This window comes from Lytechinus variegatus, chromosome 1, assembly GCF_018143015.1.
Source record: "Lytechinus variegatus isolate NC3 chromosome 1, Lvar_3.0, whole genome shotgun sequence".
Lineage (NCBI taxonomy): Eukaryota > Metazoa > Echinodermata > Echinoidea > Temnopleuroida > Toxopneustidae > Lytechinus > Lytechinus variegatus.
The window spans coordinates 9,125,060-9,151,525 of record NC_054740.1 but is presented as its reverse complement, the minus strand read 5'-3'; the positions used below and the strand labels follow the sequence as shown (position 1 = coordinate 9,151,525).

Here is a 26,466-nt window from a genome sequence, read left to right as displayed (position 1 = left end):
ATCGCCAGCCTTTACCATGTTTACCGTGTATAGGCTATGTTCGTAATATTCCGGATCGATCAGGCGAATAAAATCCCAGCTTTCACATTCGACCTCAAGAAAAATCATCTAGGCTACCGGTATATATTTCCAGAAAGACAAAGAGGAGATGAAATTGGCTTCATATCGTTTGGTAAGTTTTATATCAAAAGCTTATGTGATTTAAATGTCTAATAATATTATTAGACATTTAAATCACATAAGCTTTTGATATAATAATCTGTCTAATAATCTTGGACTTGGTGCGAACCAAAACACCTCTTTTTATTCTGCCATTGGCATTGCTGCTCTAAATATCAACCAAATTTCATGTTTTTGGTATCTTTGTAAAGAAGAAGAATCATTCTTTCAGTTTCAGGTCAAGTGTTTGGAATTTTTCAAAAATGTTGTAATATAGGGAAAACTTTTGATATAAAACATGAAACAAAATGATTTTTTTCATGCAACAAATGTTGTTTTCACACTTGATTTCTGTTTGAGCACAAATGATTTTTAGATCATAATAAAGCTGAAGATCTACGCTTTAATATGATATAATTTGTATAAGAAGATGCATCTTAGATGGGTCAGCAGCCAGCTTTTCATAGGCCAAGTATACCCAGTTGTCGTGTATCCGGACGGGTTGTGTGTCCGGACGATCAATTTGAATGTCATTTGGAAAAATTTACCAGCAAAGTTTTGTCAATTTTTAGTACTAAAATGTTAGGAAATATTATAAAGAACAAAATAGAAAATGATTACAAGTAATGGATTCATATTTTTAGTGTAATCCACAGACAAAAAAGAAGGCTTCAAAAAGATGAAGTGTCCGGACACCCGACCCCCCAGGCCCCCATCCTACATTTAGCAGCTCAAAAACAAGAATACTGCACTCTGATTGGTCACAGAGACCACACACCCACCAAATTCCAACGTTCCCCACACTGGGCCTCTGCAAGGTCACACTCACCATGTGGTAATCTCTTCAAATAACCCGCGCCTGTTGTTGTGAAAACATTCAGCCAATCAGAACTCTGGATTTTATGTTACTCGGAAATTTTAGAAATCTTGTCTTGCATCTTGATGGAAAAAGCTGGCTGCTGACCCATCTAAAAGATGCCACATATCAAGAGTGACATTGTAAGAAAGTATAGAGTTTGAGCTTTCTGATATAAATAATGTTGGTGCCTAAAACACAAAATGTTGCACAATTTGCAAGTGAAAACAGAGAAGAAAATTCTGTTTGATGCATCTTTTCTGGTAAAAATTTCACTTATTTATCAAAATATTTTATTCAAAAGAAATAACCAATGGTCATTTTCAAACGTGAGTGACACGACAATCGGAGAGGTTTAAGGGCTCATATCTTCAAACTTAAAAGTTATGAATCAATCATGACTACTATATTATATGCAATGTAGGACTGGCATGGGCCACTGCAAGTTTGATTTGAATTCAACAATTCGTTTAGTAGATATGATTAAAAAACGGTGCGTGAGTGACACGACAAATTTTGGACATGGGTTTCTGACCACTAACACATATGGTTGGATTCGTGCCCAAGTAGTTGTCATGGAGTACTGTGAGTACCAGTAAATGGACATAAATAGTGTACCTAGCTAACACATATAGTCAAAATCAATCAAACCTTCTCTATGGAAAATGGTACCCTCCTTTATACCGTGAGTGACACGACATCCAAAACGTGAGTGACACGACAAGTGCAAAAATACAACATTTATCTCAACATTGAAAGTATTTCTTGCATGATCTAGAAGAGTAAAATACCATTAACCAAAAAACAAGCTTAATTACATAATAACTGCTTTCTTTAAAGTTCATAATATGTCATCCTGATGTTTTATTCTTGGTTTATGGTCATATTTGCCCATCAACTCACATTCCCTATACCATACCACATTGTCACACTAGGGCTTCTACCACTCTTTAGAGGAGGGGGCACTTGAAGGAGGTGTTATGAGGTCTTGGCATTGACATCAACTCAAACATTCTTTTTGTGGCCTGATATCATTCAAAACTTTAACTCTTTCTCCCTATCTGTATATGAAAGTTTACAGGTTCATACAATTCAGCATCCACAACGGATGGAATAATTTTTCCTTGTAAGAAAGGTATTCTCAATAGTCACTAACATCATCTGGCATGGTCTGGTAGCCAATGATGTCATGTATGACTCCTTTTTCTTGAAATATTGGATTACAATATTATCCTCCTTTAATATTTTTAGGCATTGTCCAAATAGGACATGGCAGTTTCAATGTCTTTTTTGGTACCAAATCCCAATCACGTTGCTGCACACTTCAGATGGACTATCAGCAAATCCTTGGGAATTCATCTCAACAAGCATAGGTTTTCTCCTGAACACTGCTTGTATGTGGACCCTCCCAAGGCAGTACATGTAGGCACTGTACCAAAATTCAGAGCTATGCTTTTAGCTGGAATCTTGTAAGCACCTTTTCATTGCTAATTATTTGATCATATACCATACCACGGGAATCCAGGGAAAGCCACAAGGTGAAAGATGCAGTCAGTACATGATTCTTGCAGTCTGCTACTATTACATAACAACTACAAGTCATTAGCCTTTCCTTTTCTAAGCCCTTGGATGTCACACTAAAATCCAATTCAGCATCCCAACCAGGCTCCCTTTATACCTCAATAGCTTTTTCCCCTCGAGGTCCAGCTCTGTTCTTATCAGGGTACCCCCCCAAAAAAAAAAAAAAATTGATCTACTGGTACATGGCAACCCATCCAAAGTTGCTCAAATCAAAATGCGGTCTCGGTTGGGACTTGTTGGGACCTACATGAACATGCATCATATGAATATGTGTAAATGCAAATCTGCTCTGAACACACATCGGCCCGCTTACGGTAGTTTGCTGTTCAGACCCTACATGTAGTTAATCACTAGCGGTATGAGTGGTGGCCAAACAAATAATGATTTTTAACTTGGCATGTACATGTAGCTGCTTCAAGCAATATCCAAAATGTTCTATCAAATCTCAGTACATTCTCACCTGAAATGTTTATGTTTTCTTGCAAATTTGTTTATTTCATGTCCTGGAATACAAGCTTTAATGAAAAAGTTGATTTAATCAATCAGAAGGAACAGAAAAATATTTTCTTTTCCGAATTTGAAAAAATGTTTGGTGTTCATGGTGATCTCTTATATCTCATGTACACTACTTTACCACTAAATTTCTGCAAATTTCAAAAAAGGATCCCTGACTTTTCTAAAGCTCTATGAGTATAACAAAGAAATAACATTACTCATTTCTGTAAATGGAGACAGAGAATGTTCGAGTAATACCTACATTGTAGGTATGACTTGAGACATCACCATCACCAACATTTTATGCATTGTATAAATATGTCCATTGCTAAAGTATAGTGGTTTTTCTCTTGATACATTCATAATTTTGTGTTGATTGATTATGTTGTTATCTTAATCACAGTACATTCACCAAAATATGAATTAGGATCCGAGTCTTCACACCAATGGAAAATTGTCAGGATTTTTTAAACCAAGGCAACCACAGAGAGGAGAGAAAATAGATGAACTCAATGTCAAATTCAATATTTCCATAAAAAGGAGTAAAATTAGGAAGATGGAGGAAATTATTAGCCTAAAATAGGCCTAAATGATGTCAGGAACAACATTTTGACTGTCCCTGGTAAAACGCTTCAAAAATTACTGGATGTCCTTTTTTATACACAATATAATACCGTGAGTGACACGACATTTCGTGAGTGACACGACATTGTGAGTGACACGACACAACTTTAACAGTTAATTTTAGCTTTACCTTAACACATTGGACCAAGTTACTTTATATACAATAAGGTACAGATAAACTGTATTTGCTCCAGTACTGGGATAAATTAATTTTCAGAATACACAGCTCTAGAAAACTTTTTGCATTTAAAACGTGAGTGACACGACAACCAGTTTTGAAAACTTCGAAACCCAATTTTTTTCAGAAAAACACTTCACAGAATTTTTTTTTGATATTTTGGAGTTAGATACAATACACAGCTTGTATCTTGCCAACAAATGTGCTTCTAATACAAATGTTATATTGTGATAGGCAATATGTGAATTTTAATGCAAAAAACGACATTTTGTAACATTTAATTTCCCTTGCATAAAATTCACTGCATCTCAAGACATAATCAATACTTTTATGTAAATGAAATGGAAAAATATACTTTAAGATGTCTAGTTTCAAAAAACATTGATGCCTAATGATTTCTAGCAAGTTTTAATTTTCACCCCCATGTCCACTTTTGTTTGAAAATGACCCAATATGAAAGAGTAACATTTACTCTTCCCAATGGTACAAAAATAACAAATTTTACTCCAGGAGAAAGTGGTTAAATTCTTTGAGAAAGAAAGTCTCACAATTCACGAGATTTTGCAGGGACATGAATTCAGCCACGAGAGGACTTGGATAAATCTTGGCCATTTGCTCATTAACTCAGGGGCTTGCTGACTGACTGAACCCAGACCAAAATCTTCAGTCTCTGTTTTGTTGGTTGTTCAGCTGAACTCCGTTGGCTTCACTCACCAAATACAGAGGAGAAATAAATAAATAAAAAAAATAATAAAAAAAAAATGTTAAAGTGTTAAAATGTTTTAAAAAAAATAAAGTGTTAAAATGTTAAAAAAAAAATAAAATGTTAAAATGTTAAAAAAACCCTCGAAACAGACGGCTGCCAGGCAGCTGTCTATGCTAACCCAGCCAGGTCAAACCCAGGGAACTCCTGGGTTGGAGCCCAGGGGTGGTATTCTGAGATTCATTTTATCTCAGATAAAATAAAATATTTTATCTCCGTTAAAATCAGTGAGATAAAATGCCCTTAAAATCTCTCCAAATTGGTATTCTGAGAACCATTTTATCTTCATTTTATCTCTGTAAGACACACCTACTTTTTAATCAATATCCAATTAGAAACGCGCTTTTATAGCTCTTTCGTGTCAGTCAACCAATGGAAATCCATTCCACAAGGAGGTGTGGCAAAGGAGTGAGATTGCGTTAATTTTTGACTTCAAATACGCTTGCACTATACGCTCGCGCGTCTTTACAGAGATTTCTTTTTAACAAAAAGGACAATGCTCTCATCTTTTTTCGAGGTCTGTATCGCATCTTTTCAAGCATAATTTCAAAGAAAATATTAGTAAAGACAAGTCTTATGAAATACTTTCTTATTGTACAGGAATAACGTTAAGGTGTTATTCTTAATAAATATATAATTTTTCTTCATTTTCATGTCAACATTTGGGCTTAATTCACCCAGAAATATTGGTGAAATCAACGTCGCGGAGATAAAATAGCCCCTACCCTCTTTTAAATTTATTTTATTTTTTTCTTCAAACTATCTTGGGCGCAAGCACATCACCTGCGTTGCAATACTCAGATACGCGATGCCTTTGTCTCCGCAGGCACTGTTTTGTTGCGTATCATTAAAAGTTACGCAAGATAAAATTTATACGCAAGATAAAATTGTAAATTTTATCTGAGAGATAAAATGTCATCTCAGAATACCAATTTCATTTTAAGAGATAAAATAAAATATTTTAAAGATAAAATGACCTCAGAATATCACCCCAGGACCTTACGTGTAATTGACCGCACTCCCTGACTAGCGTGAAGTATGGTCAAAATAATTCTCTGAATAAATAGTTCAAACAGAAATCAAGCACTTACCACGATTATATGAATGAAGGTCTAACGAGTGGCAGTTTCTTGACATCTGGGCACAAACTGGAACCTCAAAAAAACGAAAAGTTGTACCCCCGTCTCGATCGGCCATTTTTGTAATGAATCGTAACAAAATGGCCGATCGAGACTGGGGTAGAAGGAGAGAACTTTTCGTTTTTTTGAGGTTCCAGTTTGTGCCCAGAAATCAGGAAACTGCCACTCGTTAGACCTTCATCCATATAATCGTGGTTAATGCTTGATTTCTGTTTTAACTATTCATTCGGAGAATTATTTTGACCACACTTCACGCTAGTCTCGTGAGTATGGTCAATTACACGGTAAGGTCCTGGGCTCCCGCCCGCTACGCGGGTTGGAGTTCCCTGGGTTAGGTCCAGGGAGGTCCGCGAAGCGGGCCGGAGTCCACGCGAGGGTTCAATGCATGCATTATATTTCATTCTTGTCATTGCATTGTGAGCATTCTTGTGGATCCCTGAAGAAGACGTATGTTTAACATCGCAAATTTGGACTACAAAATAAACTGTTGGAACTAAATACCACTTTGCCTCATAATCATATATATATATACAGAGCTACCAAGACAAGTCTCACGCATTTATTATGCATGAGACTCAAGCATTTTGGACTCTTGTTCATCCCCTCAAATCTCTGTCTCAGGCAACTATCACAGCCTATCCCCATATACATTGTACACATGTCTGTGATCTCACTCAGATTCACAGAAAATCTCACGCATAGCTGGTCTTTGAACTTGGCATCTCTGTATATATGTATATATATATATATATATATATATATATATATATATATATAGATCTATATATAAAAATATATATAGGCCTAGTCTTTTCACTTCTAACACTAACAGTGGCATTACAGATAGGGCAGGGGACAGCCCCCCCAGAGATGCCAAGTTGAAAAAAATGTAATGCGTGAGATTTTCATGACACCTGTACGTTGTGAAAAGGTGCGCGTGCATGAGATAAGGGCTTCAAAACCATGCGATGCACGCATGCTATTCATCGTATCACGTACTAGCTGTGCGCTGACTGCACTTTTGATTCGTCTCACGTGCCGGGCTAGACGCGAAGGCGGTCGACCAGTCGTATAATCTGGCGAATAATGCTACTTTTTCTCTTTTTTTTCTGTCGGGTCTCGATGCGTGAGAAAAATGGGTGCCATGCGTGAGATCGTGAGACGGACCCTGAATGCGTGAGTCTCACTCACAATACGTGAGACTTGGTAGCTCTCACCCTCCCCCCCCCGAACATAATTCTGATGTACAAAATTAGTGAAAAAAAATTTAGTGTCGGGTGATAAAAAGACTACCTTCGCAGGAACAGGCTTCACCGGAAACGGGTATTGATCAGAAGCATGAATAATCCAGCTCTGTGGTCGCGCTCCCATTAGCTTTCTTTTATTCAGCACAAGAGGGCATTACGGCACTCTACATAGGATTCTATGTACAGACGAGGATAAAGAAGAATTTCCCGACAATTTTACACGATTTCGAAAGCAGAATTAGAAGAAAGGATAATATTTCTTGGATGTGAAGTTACAACAGAGCTACAGTGAACCAAAATCTTCGTTTAGTTCTTGGCAATCATTGGTAACACCATACTCTTTTCTTTATAAGTTAAAAAATTGCCTGGAAGCAGGCCTAAACACCGCACAGTCCCATCCTTTACCTTTTGCTGTATGGCGAATGGTCGGGGATGACGAGTGTATAAAACCTATTCCTGTGCACTCCTGTCTCAAAAATTACAAATACAATGAGGGGGGAAAGCATACTTCAAAGTTGATTTCGATGGTAAGATTATTTGTTGATCTTGCATGCCTTGAAAATATAACAACGAACCTACGGGGCATTTTTACGTCGATTGATGTATCTTACGGTGCCCCACATACTCTTATTTGTGTAAGTTGAAGGTCAGTGTGTTGCTTGAGCTCCGAGCTCGCTCGTTCAGCTCATTCACACAGTACAGGCCTCAGCTCCGGACCGTTTCGGAAAAATACTAGAAGTGACGCACTTTAAGAGATAGATCTAGACCTAACTTTTATGATATTTCATTGATTATGATCTGTAAATTTGATTTATGTTAATATTACCCATTGGGTCCGAATGATGGCGTTTTAAATTGCATTCAATCAACTTTCCCTATCTGATTTAGGGCTGATTTACGGGCGGCCTGCGCCTGTAAGTTTGAAAGTGCCGTGATGGACCACCCTGCTGTGAGAAGATTAGCGGTGCCGCGCATGGGGCAAAGCGTTCGAGAGAATCAGTCCTCCTTCTGTAATAGCTCTATGGTAAAATCAAGGCACGACACATGCAACTCTATGACTGAGCTGATCCTTCCATAACCCAGGAGCTCACCGTGCATTTACTCATACTCATGGGACAAGGGTAGATTGTGGTCACAATAACTTGGAAATAAAATTGTGAAAACAGGAATTATGCACTTACCACGATTATGGATGAAGGTCTTTCGTGTGGCAGTATCCTGACATCGAGGCACCGACTGGAACCTCCAAAAAACGAGAAGTTCTCTCCTACCCCAGTCTCGATCGACCATTTTGTTATGAATTTTGAAAGAATTAGGAGAAGTATCGCAACAGAACTTTTCGTTTTTTTGAGGTTCCAGTCTGTGCCTCGATTTCAGGATACTGCCAGTACCACACGATAGACCTTCATCCATATAATCGTGGTAAGTGCATAATTTCTGTTTTAACAATTCTTTCCAAGTTATTGTGACCACAATCTACCCTAGTAACGTGAGTATGAGTAAATGCACGGTGAGCTCCTTCGCGGGCGGGAGGTCCCTGGGTTTATCCTTCCACAGAATTTGGAGATTCCTGGAGGTAAAACACTTCCATGCAGTTGCAAGATATATATATTGCTACGAATATTGTAATTTCTTTAAATTGTTCCATTTCACTTACTGATCGATATGAAGTCCATTTGATTTGGTGACTTATTTGAGCACTTTGTTGTCCCCCTCTGTTCCTCAAGATCTCAGCTCATCTTTTCTTGCTCTTGACGTCGCGCTGCCTGTAGAATGTCAACATCAATTTTTGGCCTAAAGATGGTGCGTGATTATATTCATGTCTAAGACACTACAAGGGAAAGACTAGGCACTTAAACTATTTTACACGCAAGTCAGTAACATTACTGCGAAGTTCGTAAAGTGTCCACGGGGGGGGGGGGCACTCGACCATAAAAGTAGTGGGTATGTGCCGCGGGCGAGACAAAAACGGGGGCCTTGGAGCAGGCTTATTGTAAAAAGGAGGGTCCTCGGAACGGGCTTCGGAATGACAAATGTTTGTGTAAACAGGGGTCCTTGGAACGGGTCGCCTGCGTGTGATTGCGTATTCATCTCTATGGAACGTGCATGCAGCTAGCCTGGTGGCACGGGCGCCAGGTGCGCTAGCGCAGATGCGATGGTCGGACAGCGCTCTGCGGCCGCTTTTCACCAAAATTGCGGCTCATTGTAGCAGATCAATACGGCTGGAACATCGTAACGGAAAATATGCGAAGCTTTGGAGCCGATTTCTTTCTTCTTTTTTCTCGATAAGAAGAAAATGCTATGCTTTGGAGCGGCTTTCTTTGTTCCTTTTCTCAAAATCTCAATATTACAAAAATGCTATGCCTTGGAATGGAAATTTGAGTGTAAAAATGGGGATCACCTCCGCGGCACAGACCCACTGCTGAGTGCCCCCCCCCCTCCCCCGGAGTGTCCAATCTTTTTATTGTATACATAGACTTTGGTAGACCGTATTTATTGAAAAACGAACAAAGCTTGTACTGCTGGACTTATATAAAATATATATTTTTTTGTAATTGTACAAACTGTGTCTTTATATTGCTTACTTATGATAACTAGTAGAAAATGAAAGTAAAAGGGCAAATAAGATTTGTTTTACTTTCAATCTACAAAACTAAGCTTTTGTTTTGTTAAAGACAAAATTTTTGCTCCCTCCCTGCTGTTTATAAATTTTGGTCCTTTTTTTCGGCACAGTGTTGACCATCCCGGAAAAAAAGTTGGGAATCATGCGGTCAGAATAGGATTTTCGATTTCCAAATGTTTGCAGGTATGTGAGAGGCAAGAGTCCCAAAAGAGAATATTTCCTTTAAAATGATACACCTTCTTGCTTTGGTGCAGTTGGGTCCATGGGGAGGATTAATCTTATAAAGTCCCATTTTTGGGGGCCTCTTGCTGCTCCCCTATCATGAGCTTGTGGGATGAGAGGACTGTCAGTAATGACTTGTAGGTGTTACAGATAAATTTACAAAACTTTACAGACTACTAGTGACCCTTCCCGGGAACTACATCAATACCATTTCGGGCCTGTCTTACAAAGAGCTAAGATTGATCCGATTAATCATAACTCTATGGAAATCCATCAATGTCATAAATTTTTGTATGAAAAAAATTGCACAATGTCCTTTGTACGCAATGAGAAGCACAGTGAATTTTCAAGATAACAATGAATACATTATGAATATACATCCTAGCAAGAAAATACTTTGAAAAAACATGCATAATAGATGTTAACGTTGCTGGCTGTCCATAGTTGCGATTGATCGGATCAATCGTAATTCTTCGTAAGACGGGGCCCTGCTGGTGTGTATAACCACAAGAAAGGATCACCAGTTTGTAAAAATCGCTCGTACTTGTAATTTATGCATAACTTTATGTATGAAACACCCACATGGTTAAATGTAGAAAACTTTGTTATTGAAAAATCTCTAACAAATAGAAGTGACAACCCACTGCCACCCTCTCTAGTTCTACTGATTTGCCTGATTTTGATTGTAATAATATTTTTTCCCTTTATTTGTGTGTAGCCGATATATACATGTATTGTAAAGTAAACCTGTGAAAAAAGCAATTTCCTTTATGGACAATAAAGTTGTATTCTATCATGCTACTCTATTCTAATCATTCTCATCTTTTTTATTGTTCTTCATATATAGATTCATGGTCTCTTGGACTAGAAGGCTTTATCTGAATGAAACTTTCCAAACAGAAGGAGACGATGGGGGGTGTTTGCGGCCCTAGTCGATTCACCAGCAACGGAATCAGAATCTCTTTACCAGCAGCTGTCACTATCACATCTTGGATCATCATCGTTGGATTCATGTTGAGTATATTATGTGCTGTACTCATCAACTTTGAAGATACAACCGAAACGCATTGTCATGTGAGTAAAAAAAAAACCAACCATATTTTACTGTTCAACATGAAATCTGAAATAGAAGTACTCAGAAATAAATTCCTTCTTGCCCAATTGATCATGGGCTCTGCAGACACTTTGCAGCCCGTGATTGACGTAGCTCTATCCCTTGAATTATTGAACGCCAAACAGGGTAGCAGCAAGTCCCATCTTTTAACGTCTTTTAGGCTGACGAGGCCGGGGCTTGAACTCCTGACCTCCCGGTTGTGAGACGGACACTCTACCAACTGAGCCAACACACTGGTATAGATACATGTAGTTGGACCTGTATTAATAATTGTGTTTAATTAAACTCTGGATTAAAGTTGTGGTTTTAATTATGGATAGCTTTACAAGTTCAATTCATGATATCATTCATAAGTGACTGCATGGGAATGATCACTGAAACAGTTCTCTTCATCATAAAAACTTGAGCAAGTAAGTATGGGAAATGTATCATTTAAATGCAATTTTGACATTTTTTGGTTTCCCATGATAGACAATGGCCTAAGTTGAACCAGACTTCAGAAAATGGGCCAAGGTGTTTTGATAAAGCTCTTTATAAAGTATAATTGGATTTATATAAATGGGACAACCAGTACTTATACTGTTAAAGAACTGTTCTTAATGGAAAAACTGATGAGTGATGATGGTCCAAATGAATTGGTTGACATATATTGAATGAATTAGAGGTGATGATTAGATTAGATTTTATTTGAAATTCCAAAATTTGAAAATCCTAAATATACTGTATGTTCTTTAAAGGAGAATGAAACCATTGGAACAAGATAGCTTGTGTGAAAACAGAAAAATCAAAGAAAGAGATCAACAAAAGTTTGAGAAAAATCGGACAAATAATGAGAAAGTTATGAGCATTTGAATATTGCGATCACTATTGCTATGGAGATAGCAAATTGGCAAAGCGACAAAGATGTGTGATGTCACTTGTGAACAACTCTCCCCATTACTTTAGTATATATTTCACTTGAATTGCCTCTTTTATCACATCTATCCATAGATCATGTGTTCTTTCTACATGAGGGCATGTAATACATGTTTTTTAAGAATACATCATGGATAAAGAGTTTGTATCATCATAAGAAAAAGCAAAAAGATATATTTTGAGGTTATTTTATAGTCCACCAAAGGGAAAGTTGTTCATCAGTGACATCACACATCCTTGTCGCATTGCCAATGGGAGGATATCCATAGCATTAGTGATTGCAATATTCAGATGCTCATAACTTTCTCATTATTTGTCTGATTTTTCTCAAACTTTCTTTATTCTTATTCTTTGATTTTTCTGTTTCTACACAAGCCTATTTGTTCCAAAGGTTTCATTCCCCTTTAAGGATATGACTTAGAAAGGAGACAATTCTAAAAGAATGCAAAAAAAAAGAAGAAGACATTAAGTAACTGTATTTTACTGTATTAGAAAAGGAGTGGGGGAAAAATGAAATGATATTTATGAATATTAAAGTTCTGTGTACATTTATAGACAAACAGGTTTGACTGGTTGATCAGAGATTTGGCTTGAGACACAGGAAATCCAACTTCTAATACATATAAGAATTAGTTTTGATGATTAAATAATTAGCCACTTCCTTTGGCAGACTTTGCTCAAGCACAGGACTATGAAATTTCATGAGGTGACATTTTATGTTGAATATCTAGAGAGGATATATTGAGTAATATGTCTTAATAAGTCAGATATATGTAAACCATAATTTTAATTTTTAGTCATACATGTATATTGTTAAAATTAAGAAACAGATTTCATCATTTAAATACTTTATTCTTTCCTTCAGTAGAGCATTTACCGGTACTTTTATAGTTACTTTGAAAATTTGGGGCATGTGGCATAAAACTTGTAGTTGAATTCATCTCAAAATGTCCTACAAATTTAGTTACATGTGTACTCTATGCAGACTTGATCTTTTAACTGGATTTTGGTCATGGGGAGTCACTTTTATCTTTTACAACTTCCTATGGGTGCCCAACTGCCCATCAGTTAAGCTCCGCTCTTTTTGGCCTGAGTAGGATCATTTTCATATCATGAAACTTGATTTATACATGTACATACATGTAGACTTTTGACCATTAATGAAATACAATCATTTTAGTCTCAAATTAGGTACTCACATTTCCCTTTTTTTGTACAATCTTTCTGGCTGTTGTATTATTATCATTGTGTATGAAATAAATTAATAAAACCATGAATATGATAATGAATGAAAATGTGTACCATAGAAAAATATGCAGCTTTATCAAAAAGCAGTTTGTAGGGAATCATAAAGTCAATAATATGTTCAGACGATTTTTTATTAGACCATTTGTGTGCATGCTATCAACACTCAAGCCTGTAGCAGTTAAGCCTATTCCTGAGAACTGTTCATAATCTGCCTCTGATTATGCACCCATAGTCTTGGTCAAAGTCTTAACCATTTGTTTTTTGATAACGTTCTCTGTTATCTCTCGCAGGTTGCAAACTTCCTTCCTTCCTTCAGCGCAGCCATCGCAACAGCGCCCTCATCATATATATGGCGGCTGACAGTGACACTGAGTTCAACGCAGAGAGTGACCGCTGTCTTTGGTCACTACTCGCTCTTCTCAAGCCTTCCTGATTCCACTGGATTATATAAGTTTCTATGCCGGTTCTGTGCGGCCTTAGAGATGACCGAGAATCTAGCCCTCATAGGGCTCACGTGTGTATCATCACGAGAGTTATATGGTAGGTAGGCTCCTCAGATCGAGGTGTATATACATAAATACATGTATATTGAAAATTGTTTATTAAGGCCGCCCTAGAGAAAAGGTGACCGCCTTTATCTATAAAGAGGTTCTAGAACACATATTCTTTTCAAATGGGAGTCAAATTTGGTGGCCACCTATGACAGGCTTTCACTATAGACAGATGGCTGCTATTAGATTTGACTTCATATCATTTCACACAGTGTTTTTGTATGAGGAATCGAAATTGAAGTAAAATAAAATTAAAGTACACACTGTATATCAATGTTTTTGGCGATTTTTATTATATTTTTGGAATAGACGTACACATTAAATATGATAGGAGCATTACTTTTGGAATCTTGAAATCATTTTTCCATTTCCTGTAGAGACATTTGTGATGTCGTAAGATATCTTATTTATATGATCTTGTAACCATACCAATTTCTTTGATTTTATTCACTTTGTCAATCACATTCCTTTTCTCTTTTCTACAGAAATTCACGAGATATTTTTTATAACATTCCAAGCAAGTTCCATGTTTTACATGATGTTCATGTGCCTCCTCTTTCGATTGGCAACTAACCTTGGTCCATCACCAACTAAAGAAGTAAGGTCTCCTTCATATTTCATGTCTTTGTATTTATTTACAAATAGAGTTATTAAAGTTCCATATGAAGGGATAATAGGCAACTATGCATCAGCCTGACTTCAGTGAATCTTGGGGATTCAAGCCCAATTACCCCTCCCATAGTCATAGATAAGTTTAAAGATTCAAGCCCAATCACCCCTACTAGAGATTAGTCTCAAGATTCAAGCCCAATCACCCCTACTAGAGATTAGTCTCAAGATTCAAGCCCAATCACCCCTACTAGAGATTAGTCTCAAGATTCAAGCCCAATCACCCCTACTAGAGATTAGTCTCAAGATTCAAGCCCAATCACCCCTACTAGAGATTAGTCTCAAGATTCAAGCCCAATCACCCGTACTAGAGATCAGTCTCAAGATTCAAGCCCAATCACCCCTACTAGAGATTAGTCTCAAGATTCAAGCCCAATCACCCCTACTAGAGATCAGTCTTAAGATTCAAGCCCAATCAACCCTACTAGAGATTAGTCTCAAGATTCAAGCCCAATCACCCCTACTAGAGATCAGTCTCGAGATTCAAGCGCAATCACCCCTACTAGAGATTAGTCTCAAGATTCAAGCCCAATCACCCCTACTAGAGATTAGTCTCAAGATTCAAGCCCAATCACCCCTACTAGAGATCAGTCTCAAGATTCAAGCCCAATCACCCCTACTAGAGATTAGTCTCAAGATTCAAGCCCAATCACCCCTACTAGAGATCAGTCTCAAGATTCAAGCCCAATCACCCCTACTAGAGATTAGTCTCAAGATTCAAGCCCAATCACCCCTACTCTAGAGATTAGTCTCAAGATTCAAGCCCAATCACCCCTACTAGAGATTAGTCTCAAGATTCAAGCCCAATCACCCCTACTAGAGATCAGTCTCAAGATTCAAGCCCAATCACCCCTACTAGAGATCAGTCTCGAGATTCAAGCCCAATCACCCCTACTAGAGATCAGTCTCGAGATTCAAGCGCAATCACCCCTACTAGAGATCAGTCTCGAGATTCAAGCGCAATCACCCCTACTAGAGATCAGTCTCGAGATTCAAGCCCAATCACCCCTACTAGAGATCAGTCTCAAGATTCAAGCCCAATCACCCCTACTAGAGATCAGTCTCAAGATTCAAGCCCATTCACCCCTACTAGAGATCAGTCTCAAGATTCAAGCCCAATCACCCCTACTAGAGATCAGTCTCAAGATTCAAGCCCAATCACCCCTACTACTAGAGATCAGTCTCAAGATTCAAGCCCAATCACCCCTACTAGAGATCAGTCTCAAGATTCAAGCCCAATCACCCCTACTAGAGATCAGTCTCAAGATTCAAGCCCAATCACCCCTACTAGAGATCAGTCTCAAGATTCAAGCCCAATCACCCCTACTAGAGATCAGTCTCAAGATTCAAGCCCAATCACCCCTACTAGAGATTAGTCTCAAGATTCAAGCGCAATCACCCCTACTAGAGATCAGTCTCAAGATTCAAGCCCAATCACCCCTACTAGAGATCAGTCTCGAGATTCAAGCCCAATCACCCCTACTAGAGATCAGTCTCAAGATTCAAGCCCAATCACCCCTACTAGAGATTAGTCTCAAGATTCAAGCCCAATCACCCCTACTAGAGATTAGTCTCAAGATTCAAGCCCAATCACCCCTACTAGAGATCAGTCTCAAGATTCAAGCCCAATCACCCCTACTAGAGATCAGTCTCAAGATTCAAGCCCAATCACCCCTACTAGAGATTAGTCTCAAGATTCAAGCCCAATCACCCCTCCTAGAGATTATTCTTGAGATTCAAGCCCAATCAGCCCTCCTAAAGATTAGTCTTGAGATTCAAGCCCAATTTCCATCCATGCAAGTAGAGGAAGTGACTCTTGACCATGGATGTGAACTTGAGCTATTGGCCTGCCTGACTTCGGCTTCATGTTTTGATTTAGCATGTGTTGATATAATATTAGGAATGAATTTTTAAGAGCCACAATCAAAAGCCACCTTCACTTTTAAACAAATAAGCAAGAAAAAAAATGCCAAATAGCATGTAATTTATCTTTATTTTTAAATATTGACTCAGGAATGCTACTCAGGATAGTGATGTCTTAGTGAAGCCAGTGAAATAGCCTGTTAATTGTATCTTCATTATATTACAAATAATCTCAACTTGAGCCGGTCTTACAAAGAGTTACGATTGATCCAATCAATCATAACTGTCTAAAAATCCAGATAGTGTCATAATTTTTTTCTACAGGAAATTTGCAAAATGTCCTTTGTAAACAAAGGCGAAAATAGCAAATTGTCAAGAAAACAATGAATTGATGAATATGCTTCATAATCATGAAAACATTAACTAACAAGCATTTCAGATGTGGGCATTGCTGGCTTTCCATAGTTGAGGTTGATCAGATCAATCGCAACTCTTTGTAAGACGGGACCGGGGCTCTGTATCACAAAACTTTATGCTTGATAGCACATAATGATAAATAGAATCAAGGGTGAAAATGAGTGTAATGATCAAATGCAAACATAATGACATGTGGCCTGTTTTCATGGGGATGTTTTGTCAAATTGGTAAAAGAGGATAATTTGGAAATCAAGCTGATATAGACAGGCCTACTTATGGTTTTGTTTCATCTGCATAGTATGTAAGATAAAGGTGCTTGCCTGTGGCCTGTTCCATAAACTTGTTGGAATAACATGCGAACTTTGGTTATTGTCGATAGCGAGAATTAAATCAGGCCCAATCTTGTAAAATTAGAAAAGGAAAAATTTCCAGTTATCAAATTTCAAATTTGGTTTTTATTAATCTTGCAGCCTTATCAATTTTAGATTTCAATTTTGAAAGACTTTTGCTTGTTCTTCTGCTAATCACTATCTTTCATAGCACTGCTTTCTGGTGGATTTGGTTCAGTACTTGACAAATTGGATTGAAAAATCATTTTACTTTCAATGCTATTCACCCTGTACTCGTGTAATCTGCAAATTCAAAATTAATTTCACAATTTTGCACTAAATTTTCCTGACTTGTCTCCTGCTTTCCCTTATCTGATCATTTTTTTCTTCTTTCATTTTCCTTCATTGTCCTAACCCTTCAATGCCATTCTGATTTTGTACCCTTTTTCATGTTCAACTATCCCTGTATTTTACTGCCTTTCCCTTCTATGATCATTCCTTCATATTTCTTCTGTTGCCTAATCTCCCAACTTCTTCTCAACCCCATCCACACCCTTCTCCTTTCTCACTCCTCTCAACACACCCTATCTTCCTTTTTTTCATATACTGTTACCTTCTACCCTTCTGCATATATTCTCTCTATCTTCCTACCATAATTGGTTTTTTCTTCCACCCCTACCCCCCCCCATATTCTCCATCCTACCCTACCCCCTCCCCTGCTCCCACTCCTCTTCCCTGCTCCCCCTCCCACTCCTCTTCCCATCCCATCTCAAACCACCTTCTTTAATTTCCCCATACCCTCCCACCTTCTTTTTACCCTTTTCTCAACCCTCCTCCCTCTCTCTGTTGTTCTCTCTCTCACCATCCACTTTCCTTTCTACCCATCACCCCTCCCATTTTTCAATCCCACCCGCCTTCCTTTGCAACCATTCTCTCAGGAGCGGCACATTCTTTATAAAAAGCTTGCCCTTTTCTTCACAAACTTGGTGGCGTTTATCTCTGCTCTATACTTCTTCTTCAGACATAACTGGTACTGTGAACCCGGAGGTAAGATTACTCAACAGGACTGTATTTCATCAAGCAAATAATCACTGATTTTTATTGACTGATTTGTTGTGAGCCAATCAGAGGATATCAGTAGCTTATAACAGTTGTCAATGGAAATCACTGACTATTTGCTTCATGAAATGCTCTCCTGATTTTCCAAAGATGGGAAGAGTTGATGCAAACAATTCCTAAGAAGGCAACATTCAGATTCATGTATGGTGTATTAAACAAAGCTCAACAACACTTTTATAGTACTCAAACACAAAGAGACCAATCATGCATATCATTGTAATAAACATGGATTTTAAATCATGAAGACTGTCAAAATATGGGCATAAACTTGTGACTTCATCATGATTTCATTATGATGTACTCCTTCTGTCCTCCCAACCTGGAGAAAAGTTATTTTGTGCTAACATTTAAAAGAAATTTACTTGTCCAAAGTATTTTTTAGCCAGACCCCCCCCCAAAAAAAAAAGTGTGGGGGGATTTCCCTTTCCAACACTTTTTGTCACTGTTTATTTCATTGACTTTGTATAGTGTACACAAAATGTTTCGGAGCTTTGGTGTGTTATTTTGCCTTGCAGTGTGTGAACAAACTAAATGCATGATATCATTTAAATAAACATTTCATCACCAAATGATAGGGAGAATTCTCCCACATTCCCTTGTCTTATCTCATATCAGTACTTGCTCTTTTGTATAATGCACTTTTTGCCTCAGAGGTAGTAATTTAAGATATTTCATACATGTACATACAATATTTTTATAATCCTATTCAGAAATGAAATCTCCAGTAAAAACTTGATAAAGATGGAAAGGATTGGCCCAAATTGGGGAATTTTCTCTGAAATAACAATGAATAGAATTCATAACTGTAAAATATCCCATCTTTCTCACCATTTGTCCGACTTGGATCCTATACATTTGAAACATAGACTTTGCTCATAAAGTTTACATGGATTCACATTTATAAATCATTTTAATATGAGTTCATTTTATGTTTATGTATTCAGGTAGTCATATATTGTTGAAATGTGTTTTGCTGCTTTTACAATTAGTTTCAGTAAACTCATCAATATATTGTTTCATGTTTACTGGGCATACCATGTTATAATATGTGTAATATCTTTATGAATTGTTGGCTTACACAATGTATATTGGGTATAGTATATACATGTACATACATACATGCATGAGACAAATCTGCGAGGGCATTAGTAAGAATTATCCACACAAGGTAATAGTTCTTTAACACCCAAGGTGGTAGCCCTGATTGTTAGGACTGTTGCAAAGTTTATGAGTGTAGGTAACTCTTGCCCAAATAAATAATGTGCATATTTGTTTTATAAAAGGGACTAGAAGAAGCAGGGGGAGGGGGCTATATATATCTATTATGTACACATAAAAATTTGTTTTCAATATATATTTCACCTATGGAGGAAGGATTGTTATGACTGTTTAGATTGATATTGGGGCATTGACTTACATGTATATACATGTATATATATATATCTCTCTTTCTCTATCTGCACCTGTCTCTCTACCCTTCTCAAATGTGTCTTTATATTTTATTAATCTTCCTTTCAATATTTTCTCCTGCTTCTGATTTCAGTATACAGTTTATTTGCCCTGTGTGAATACCTGGTAGTCATCACAAATATCATCTTTCACATCGTAGTATCATCATACTTTGAGGATAGAGAGCTCAGACTCGGATGCAGGATAAACAGCAAGAAATGAAAAGTAAGAACCAGAAAAACAGAAATATGCAAGGGTTCTGCCAATTTTGCCCCGAAATGCTCAAAATAGCCCTGGAAAATCCCTTTTGAATGCAATCTCAAAACTCATCTAATGTTGCAGATTTAGGCAGTAGGTTGTCAAAAGTAGTCCACCAAAAGAAAATATTAATATTTTTGCCTGGTAAGAACAGACCCCTAGTAGTCATTCGGCATGCTTCTACAGAGAATCGTCAAATGGTATTACCCATGTAAAGCATCCAGAATTCTGGACAACTTCCTGTAAAAACAGACGCGACGCGGTTTATTGATGAACCACATCGGCATAATATGGTTTCTCATAACCACCTCTGGGAGGTGGTTATTGCCGCAGAATGTGAGTTAATCGGATTATATGCTCTGTGGAAACAGGTTGGTTTAAGGGCAATACTGTTTTTTTTTATTCTGTGAAAGATAAACCGTTTTTACCGATTCGCTGTAGTAACACGCCGATTGTAATGACTATACTTAACAAAATCAAATAAAATGGCCAACAATGTGTTTGTGGAAAAGGGGTATTTGCCTAGTTTAGGGCAAAGTATGCATGTCAGTATCAATAGACAGGTCTTCTTCTGAGTTATTTTTTTTGGTAAATGCCTCCCATGCTTCTCAGCAATTGGGCAATCCCTTGTAGCATGTTGTCCCCTCTTAATGTCTGGCACCTGAAATGATATATTTCTGTTTTCTACGTCTAGTGTAAACGGAATGTTACAATGCTCTAAAATAATCATGACTTGGTCAGTTCATGGACTGATATTAGAATGGAGATAAATAGCTTTTGAACTTACAAAAATCTTTTACATTGTAAAAACTTTTTGTAATTCGGCTCTGTGCTGTGATGAAAGTTTTTTATCTAAATAAACCATTTGGAATTGAATTGAATTGAAAAAGGTTGATTATTTTTATGAAAGTGCCACATGTCGACCATGCTAAATTTTGCAGCATTTTCTGCCATTGACGCGAAAACTATACTGATTTATATCCACTCTAACTAAGCTATTAAAGGTAATTGATTGTTGGTTTGATTATGGTTTTATCATGCCAAAAACAAAATAAATATGAAATTTATATCTTTGCTCTATTTTTCTCCAACTGGCACATATGGATAATAAGCATTCAAGGCTTAACCATGGAACTGGAAAAAATAAAGCTTAAAATGAGTAGGTTTATCTGTCTTCTATAAACCTATTCATTTATAGAATGTGACTGATCCATGTGTGTACCAGCAAAGTATGACATTTGAAGAAGATGAATTGTTGAAGGTCCTTTTACTTGAAAAATAGATATTTGAACTTTACTATGAAACAATGTGGAAAATGCTGGTAACCGTAAAAAAATATCCTAGCTCTGCTTTCAATGTAAAATTGTGTTTACACTTTCTTCAGCCTAAACTTTATCAAAAAGGGTTTCATGTTTCATTAAAAAAAACCTGTCTAGTGTTTGATTGCAGTTGCTTAAAGTATGATATCATTTGATTGGGAAATATTGTGATTACATTTTAGCAATGAGTCACATTTAAATCAACATACTGGTAGGTTCATGGTTGTGATTTGTGAATATATTGGTTCTCAAACATTTAGACTACATTATATTATACATTATATCGAGATATATGAGACCATGTGAATCCTGTGAGTTAAGTGAGTGTTGTATATATCACTAATAGATGAATCACAAAGCGTTAATCATGAAACCGGTTGATATGATAAGCAGACTTAAGTAAAATTGCAAGCTCTATTAAAAGCGACATATCAAGACTGCTGTCACATAGGCATTCATTCCCATTTTTCATGACCTTGCGTTAGGAGAGTTGCCAACCCTTACAGAATAATAATGAGATCTGTTTTAATGTAAATTCAGTGTTTCCTTCCCAACTAAATGACTGAGCGAAAAACAACTTGTTAACATGTTTTGTCTTGTAAGAAAACATTTGGTTCAGCCATTTGGTTATTCACATTGTAATTTCTTATGTGATAAATATAATGATTGGCATCCCTGCATTAATTGCACAAGCGTGTTGTGCATGTATCAGTGTGATATTTATGTATCTCAGTATGAACATTAGAATCCAGGGGGCGTTTCATGAAAGGACTTGTCGGGGGTTTTATCCGACAAGTCCCATTTTATCCGACAGTTACCATAGGAACACTGCCTCTCAGCCAATCAAAATCATGGAAAGATGTCAGATCTGACAACTTGTCGGATGAAAATATTGATGAAACGCTCCCCAGGCCATCATTTAACCTCATTGTCCTGTGTGTTATGAATGCAAGGTTGCTAGCTAGGGATGACATAAGAATCACAGTTTTCATTCACGTTCTTAATTTCCATAGTAGATGGGGTAAGAGCATAGCTCATACAGTACATAGTACCTTGAAAGAATGATGCCAATTTGTAGCACTCTATTACGTCAAAGTGCAAACCTTAAATTCCCTAATGATTGACCATGGTGGAGATTGGTTAAAGCTATGTCATCAAGCATTAGGGTCATGTGCACTATAGATGGATTATCTTGCTTGATAAAATTTAAATGTTCTTGACCTATGAGCAATATCCCATTTTTCTGACATCACTATTTTTCATTTTCTTCACCACAGCTTGATATGAATCTACAATATCAACATCCATGACTTAAGGAAAGAAATCAGTATCTTGTCATCTTCACAGAGAACGTTGCTCTGAGCCAATCGGATTTTAATAGCTTTTAACACATTGTTGGAAATTACTGACCATTTGTTTTGTGAAACGCTCCCCAGGAAAACCGAGGATGATGCTATGCAAGGCAGGTGAATGGAAATGAAAGTATAAATGAGAGTTTTTCACAAGGCTGTCCATTGGCTCAATACACACAAGTTTATGCATGATTGTTGGTATGTACCTAGTGCTTGTGGGACTTGCCCCTAATCCCACTGATGTTTCACCAAAGTGGGACCGAAATTTATATTATGCTTATAAATTTTTGACAGTAAATGAAGAGAATTTATTCTACAAAATGGGATATCAACTTTAACTGATGGGGGTTAACAAGGTTGAGAGGCTGATCTAGCACTCAGAACGTGTTCAAGTGTCATGTATAGTTGTGTGTAACTTACACACAGATTATGAAACATAGCCAGTGTGGTTAAGAAATTAAAATTGGAATACAGAAAATGTTCAAAGTATTACTTAATGCTGCAAATACCTGATAATTACATATCGCCTCTTGCCATATATTTTGATGAATTACACCATGTTTTTTCCCTCTTTTTATTTATTTATTTATGTTATCGTTTTTTTTAAGGCTGAATGGTTTTAGCAGTTGCATTGCAGGAAAATGGGAATATTCTCTCTTGTGTATATTTAAAAAAAAAATTCATCACAGCCAAAAATTATGCCTCATCAGAACTTGCAGATGGCATTGTGTCTGATGATGTATGTCGTATCTTGCAGCACCGTAAGTGAATGCCTATTACAATAGGTAAACTTCTAACAAAGTATGTTTCTCATATACACCCATACCAATCATATAAAGCTCTTCAGCAGAAATAATACTGACCAAAGCTTGCCTGGCATTGCAACGAATATTACTGACTATGCTCTGGAATATAAGATAGATATTTCTTCAAGTTCAAGAAATTATGTTTATAGCATGGGCTTAGAAGAGAAATAGTGTTGACAATTGAAACATTGTCGGAATTTTGCCTGACATAGCAGTTATCATGGCGTACACTATGCAAAGTAGGATAGACCAAACATCCTTTCACACGGTAAAAAAATTGTAATTTGAATGATGATTCTAGTGAAAAATAAGGCTAATGACGAATATTTAGCACGTGTGAAACCAAACTAGAACATGATTAGAATCACAAACGCTTATCACAGTCACGATTACAATTGCAATCATCATTACAATGATGATTCAAGATTCACGTGTGAAAGGGCCCTTAAACAGTTGTATGGGTTTTGCAGGGATATTTGGAGAAAGTAATATTAACCCATTTCTTGAGGCTGATACAGAGGCTTGGATAGAATTTTTTTGTATAGAGAGAAGAGTAGAGAGAGGGAGAGAGAAAGAGAGGGATAGAGAATAAAAAAGAATGTTACACTTCCTATGGACTTGTATTCTTGATAGTTAAGAATATAGGTATAATTTATATAGATGAAGGATTTTTACAAGCTAATGTAATATTATCGATGTATGTCCTATTTAGTGTGCTATTTTGCAAAGTTTTATATTGCTTTAGATTAGATTTTTATGTATGAAATTGTTGTTATGCACAATGTTTGTTGAAAATGATTATGTGCTGTATTTTTTTTAGGTCATGTAATGTGAAATTCTTAAATTATGAAGACTATAAAGTTAATTGATACATTATGAATGAAGCAAACAGTATTTCAATATGAACAGATGTAGTTAATGGGCGTCAAAATTGTAAGACTAAAGAGATATTGATGTCAGTTATCATGGAGAGCAGATTCTAATGTGCTGACCCAAGAAAGAAAATGGAAGAAATATGTATTATGTTACTTTAATAGTGGACCCGGGAACTGTCTTTTCCAGCAGGCAATCTTCTGCTTCTCAATCTTACACAACTTTCCAACAAACGATGTTCTGTTCTATTCTTTACACATGACAAAGTGTGATGACTTTGTCATATAAGGTAATGTTTTGAACATGCATTAATAATTATGTCATGAAATTGCATGGATAAGTACCTAGCTTGTGTAGAATCGCCATGAAATCTGACAATATTGTTTTAAGTGGAAAAGGAAGAAGAAGGAGGAGGAGGAAGGAGAACAAGGAGGGGGAGGTGAGGAGTGGGAAGATAACTAAACATGAAAATATGTATGTATTCTTAGGAAGGACCGCACATTACATATCTGGGTTATGACCCCATGTTGGAATAATTTGCACTTACATATATTTTTCATCAAAAGTATCATATTTTTAGCTCATACCAAGTATATGAATAATTAGTTTGGAGACAAAACTGAATTGTCTGCAAATCGTGATCCATTGTAAGGCTTCTACAATATCTTGATGATTATGAATTCATCAATCTTTATAGCTGTATGGGACTTGTGATTGCAATGAATTTAAACTTTACCAAAATATATTATATCCCTGCTTATATGATTTTAAATGTTTAAATATTCATATCACTTCCTGAATCATTTCTTTTTCTTCAACTGGGTAGCAGAATAGTCATGAAGTGTAAGGTGGGCTTTATAAAGCAAATGTCAATGGAATCTGAACTCAAATAACAAAAAAAGTTTGGATTGTCTTGTTAATTACTATTGTATTCTTGCCAAATCATGTCATTTTAGTATAACCCATCATGAACTGAAATAAATCTTAATTTGATTCCTTTGCAATTATTAATGAGCTGCTATTTAAAATTCAAGGTGCAATGCATTCTTAAAAGTCTTGTGAATTAAAAATTTCTAGGATTATTCCAGGGTTGAGATTATCTCTTCATTATGCTGCTACAAGCAGTGCAAGTATTGCACCAAAATCCAGATACCCTGACTGGATCATAATATTGGTTTCCATATTATACAACTCCCAAGAATGTTGTAATCTGATTGGTCCAAATTGGATCACATGATATTCAGCAAATTGCACTATTGCATTCAAAATGCACTATCCTGCACTCTGATGTAATACCAAAAGTAATATCCTGCACTCTGACGTCAGATTGCAGGATAGTGCTAGGTCTGGAATCTAGAATTATGTAGAATTTAGATCAAATATAACATTGGGGGCAACTTAGTAATATGGGGGAAGGGGGTGGGTTGTATAAAACAATGCACGTATTCTTGTGCATAGAGGACCTAAATAATAAACTCTGTGCTCAACTCGCCAAATGGATATACTGCACTAGGTCCTGTGGACCTTGGTGCGGTATATTGGCTCTTCTCGTACATCGTTCATTATTTGGCCCTGCATGCACGCACTTACATGCATTGTTTGTTTAGTATTGAAATGTCATCTTAAGAAATTGATTCATTAATTCTACTGTAGGAATGCTTGAAGAAAGTTGTGATTTTATCTTGTCACATTTATTTCCAATCAAGTAAACTTATTAAAACAAATAGAATACTTATATACCTCTATCATAGTGTGTGTTAAATTTTCCTAGTACCCATATGTATCACCTAAGCAGTATTATAAACTTGTTATAAGTACAATTAATATGTAAATATTTAGTAAACATAAGTTTACCACTTAATGGATAAGCAGGGAATTTCTTTGGTTAAGGAAGACCTTGGAAATAAAGAATGATTTTTTTTTCATATTTTTTTGACAGGTACACACATGTCTTCTGCCATTTTGCATGTCATTTCTTTCCCTCATTATTTCATGTTTCATGAAATACTAAAAACTCATCATGTTTATGAATAACTGAATGGAGTAATTGAATATGAAGTGTACTTTTCTTATGAAATGGTAATATTGTATTTTAGGGGTGCTTTGGAGCAGTGTCAAAGTCCTAAAAGTTAAGGTTCAACTCCCACTTTAGAACTAATTTCTTTTGTCAAGACATGAGTACAAAGTTACCATCAATTGTTCAATGGGATATCTAAATGTTATAATTCAAAGCTATTTTGCTAAACTATTTACTTAGTATATCAAATTATTTTTTCAAATGATTTCTACAGGTGCAT

General features: G+C 36.7%; 1 protein-coding gene across 3 annotated transcripts; it reads left to right on the top strand.

Annotated features, from left to right (window-relative positions):
* The first annotated feature begins 38 nt into the window (after positions 1 to 38).
* LOC121421589 (post-GPI attachment to proteins factor 2-like) lies at positions 39 to 23,627 on the top strand. Of its 3 annotated transcripts, none has more exons than XM_041616378.1 (7): positions 39 to 172; positions 10,735 to 10,961; positions 13,455 to 13,704; positions 14,201 to 14,313; positions 17,932 to 18,040; positions 19,656 to 19,786; positions 22,416 to 23,627. In XM_041616378.1, exons 2-6 carry the CDS (start codon positions 10,770 to 10,772, stop codon positions 19,781 to 19,783), a joined length of 792 nt encoding a protein of 263 aa, XP_041472312.1. In that variant the 5' UTR covers positions 39 to 172; positions 10,735 to 10,769; the 3' UTR covers positions 19,784 to 19,786; positions 22,416 to 23,627. The 3 variants fall into 3 exon arrangements, with proteins under 3 accessions (XP_041472312.1, XP_041472389.1, XP_041472460.1); XM_041616455.1 differs by lacking the exon at positions 39 to 172 and adding an exon at positions 7,059 to 7,569; XM_041616526.1 differs by lacking the exon at positions 39 to 172 and adding an exon at positions 8,397 to 8,464.
* Positions 23,628 to 26,466: the final 2,839 nt, after the last annotated feature.

Excerpts from the sequence above, each read along its gene's own strand:
- LOC121421589 (XM_041616378.1), top strand. The coding sequence starts at position 10,770 with ATGAAACTTTCCAAACAGAAGGAGACGATGGGGGGTGTTTGCGGCCCT. Across the intron at positions 10,962-13,454 it reads CAACCGAAACGCATTGTCAT|GTTGCAAACTTCCTTCCTTC; the intron begins GTGAGTAAAAAA and ends TATCTCTCGCAG. Across the intron at positions 18,041-19,655 it reads CTGGTACTGTGAACCCGGAG|TATACAGTTTATTTGCCCTG; the intron begins GTAAGATTACTC and ends TTCTGATTTCAG.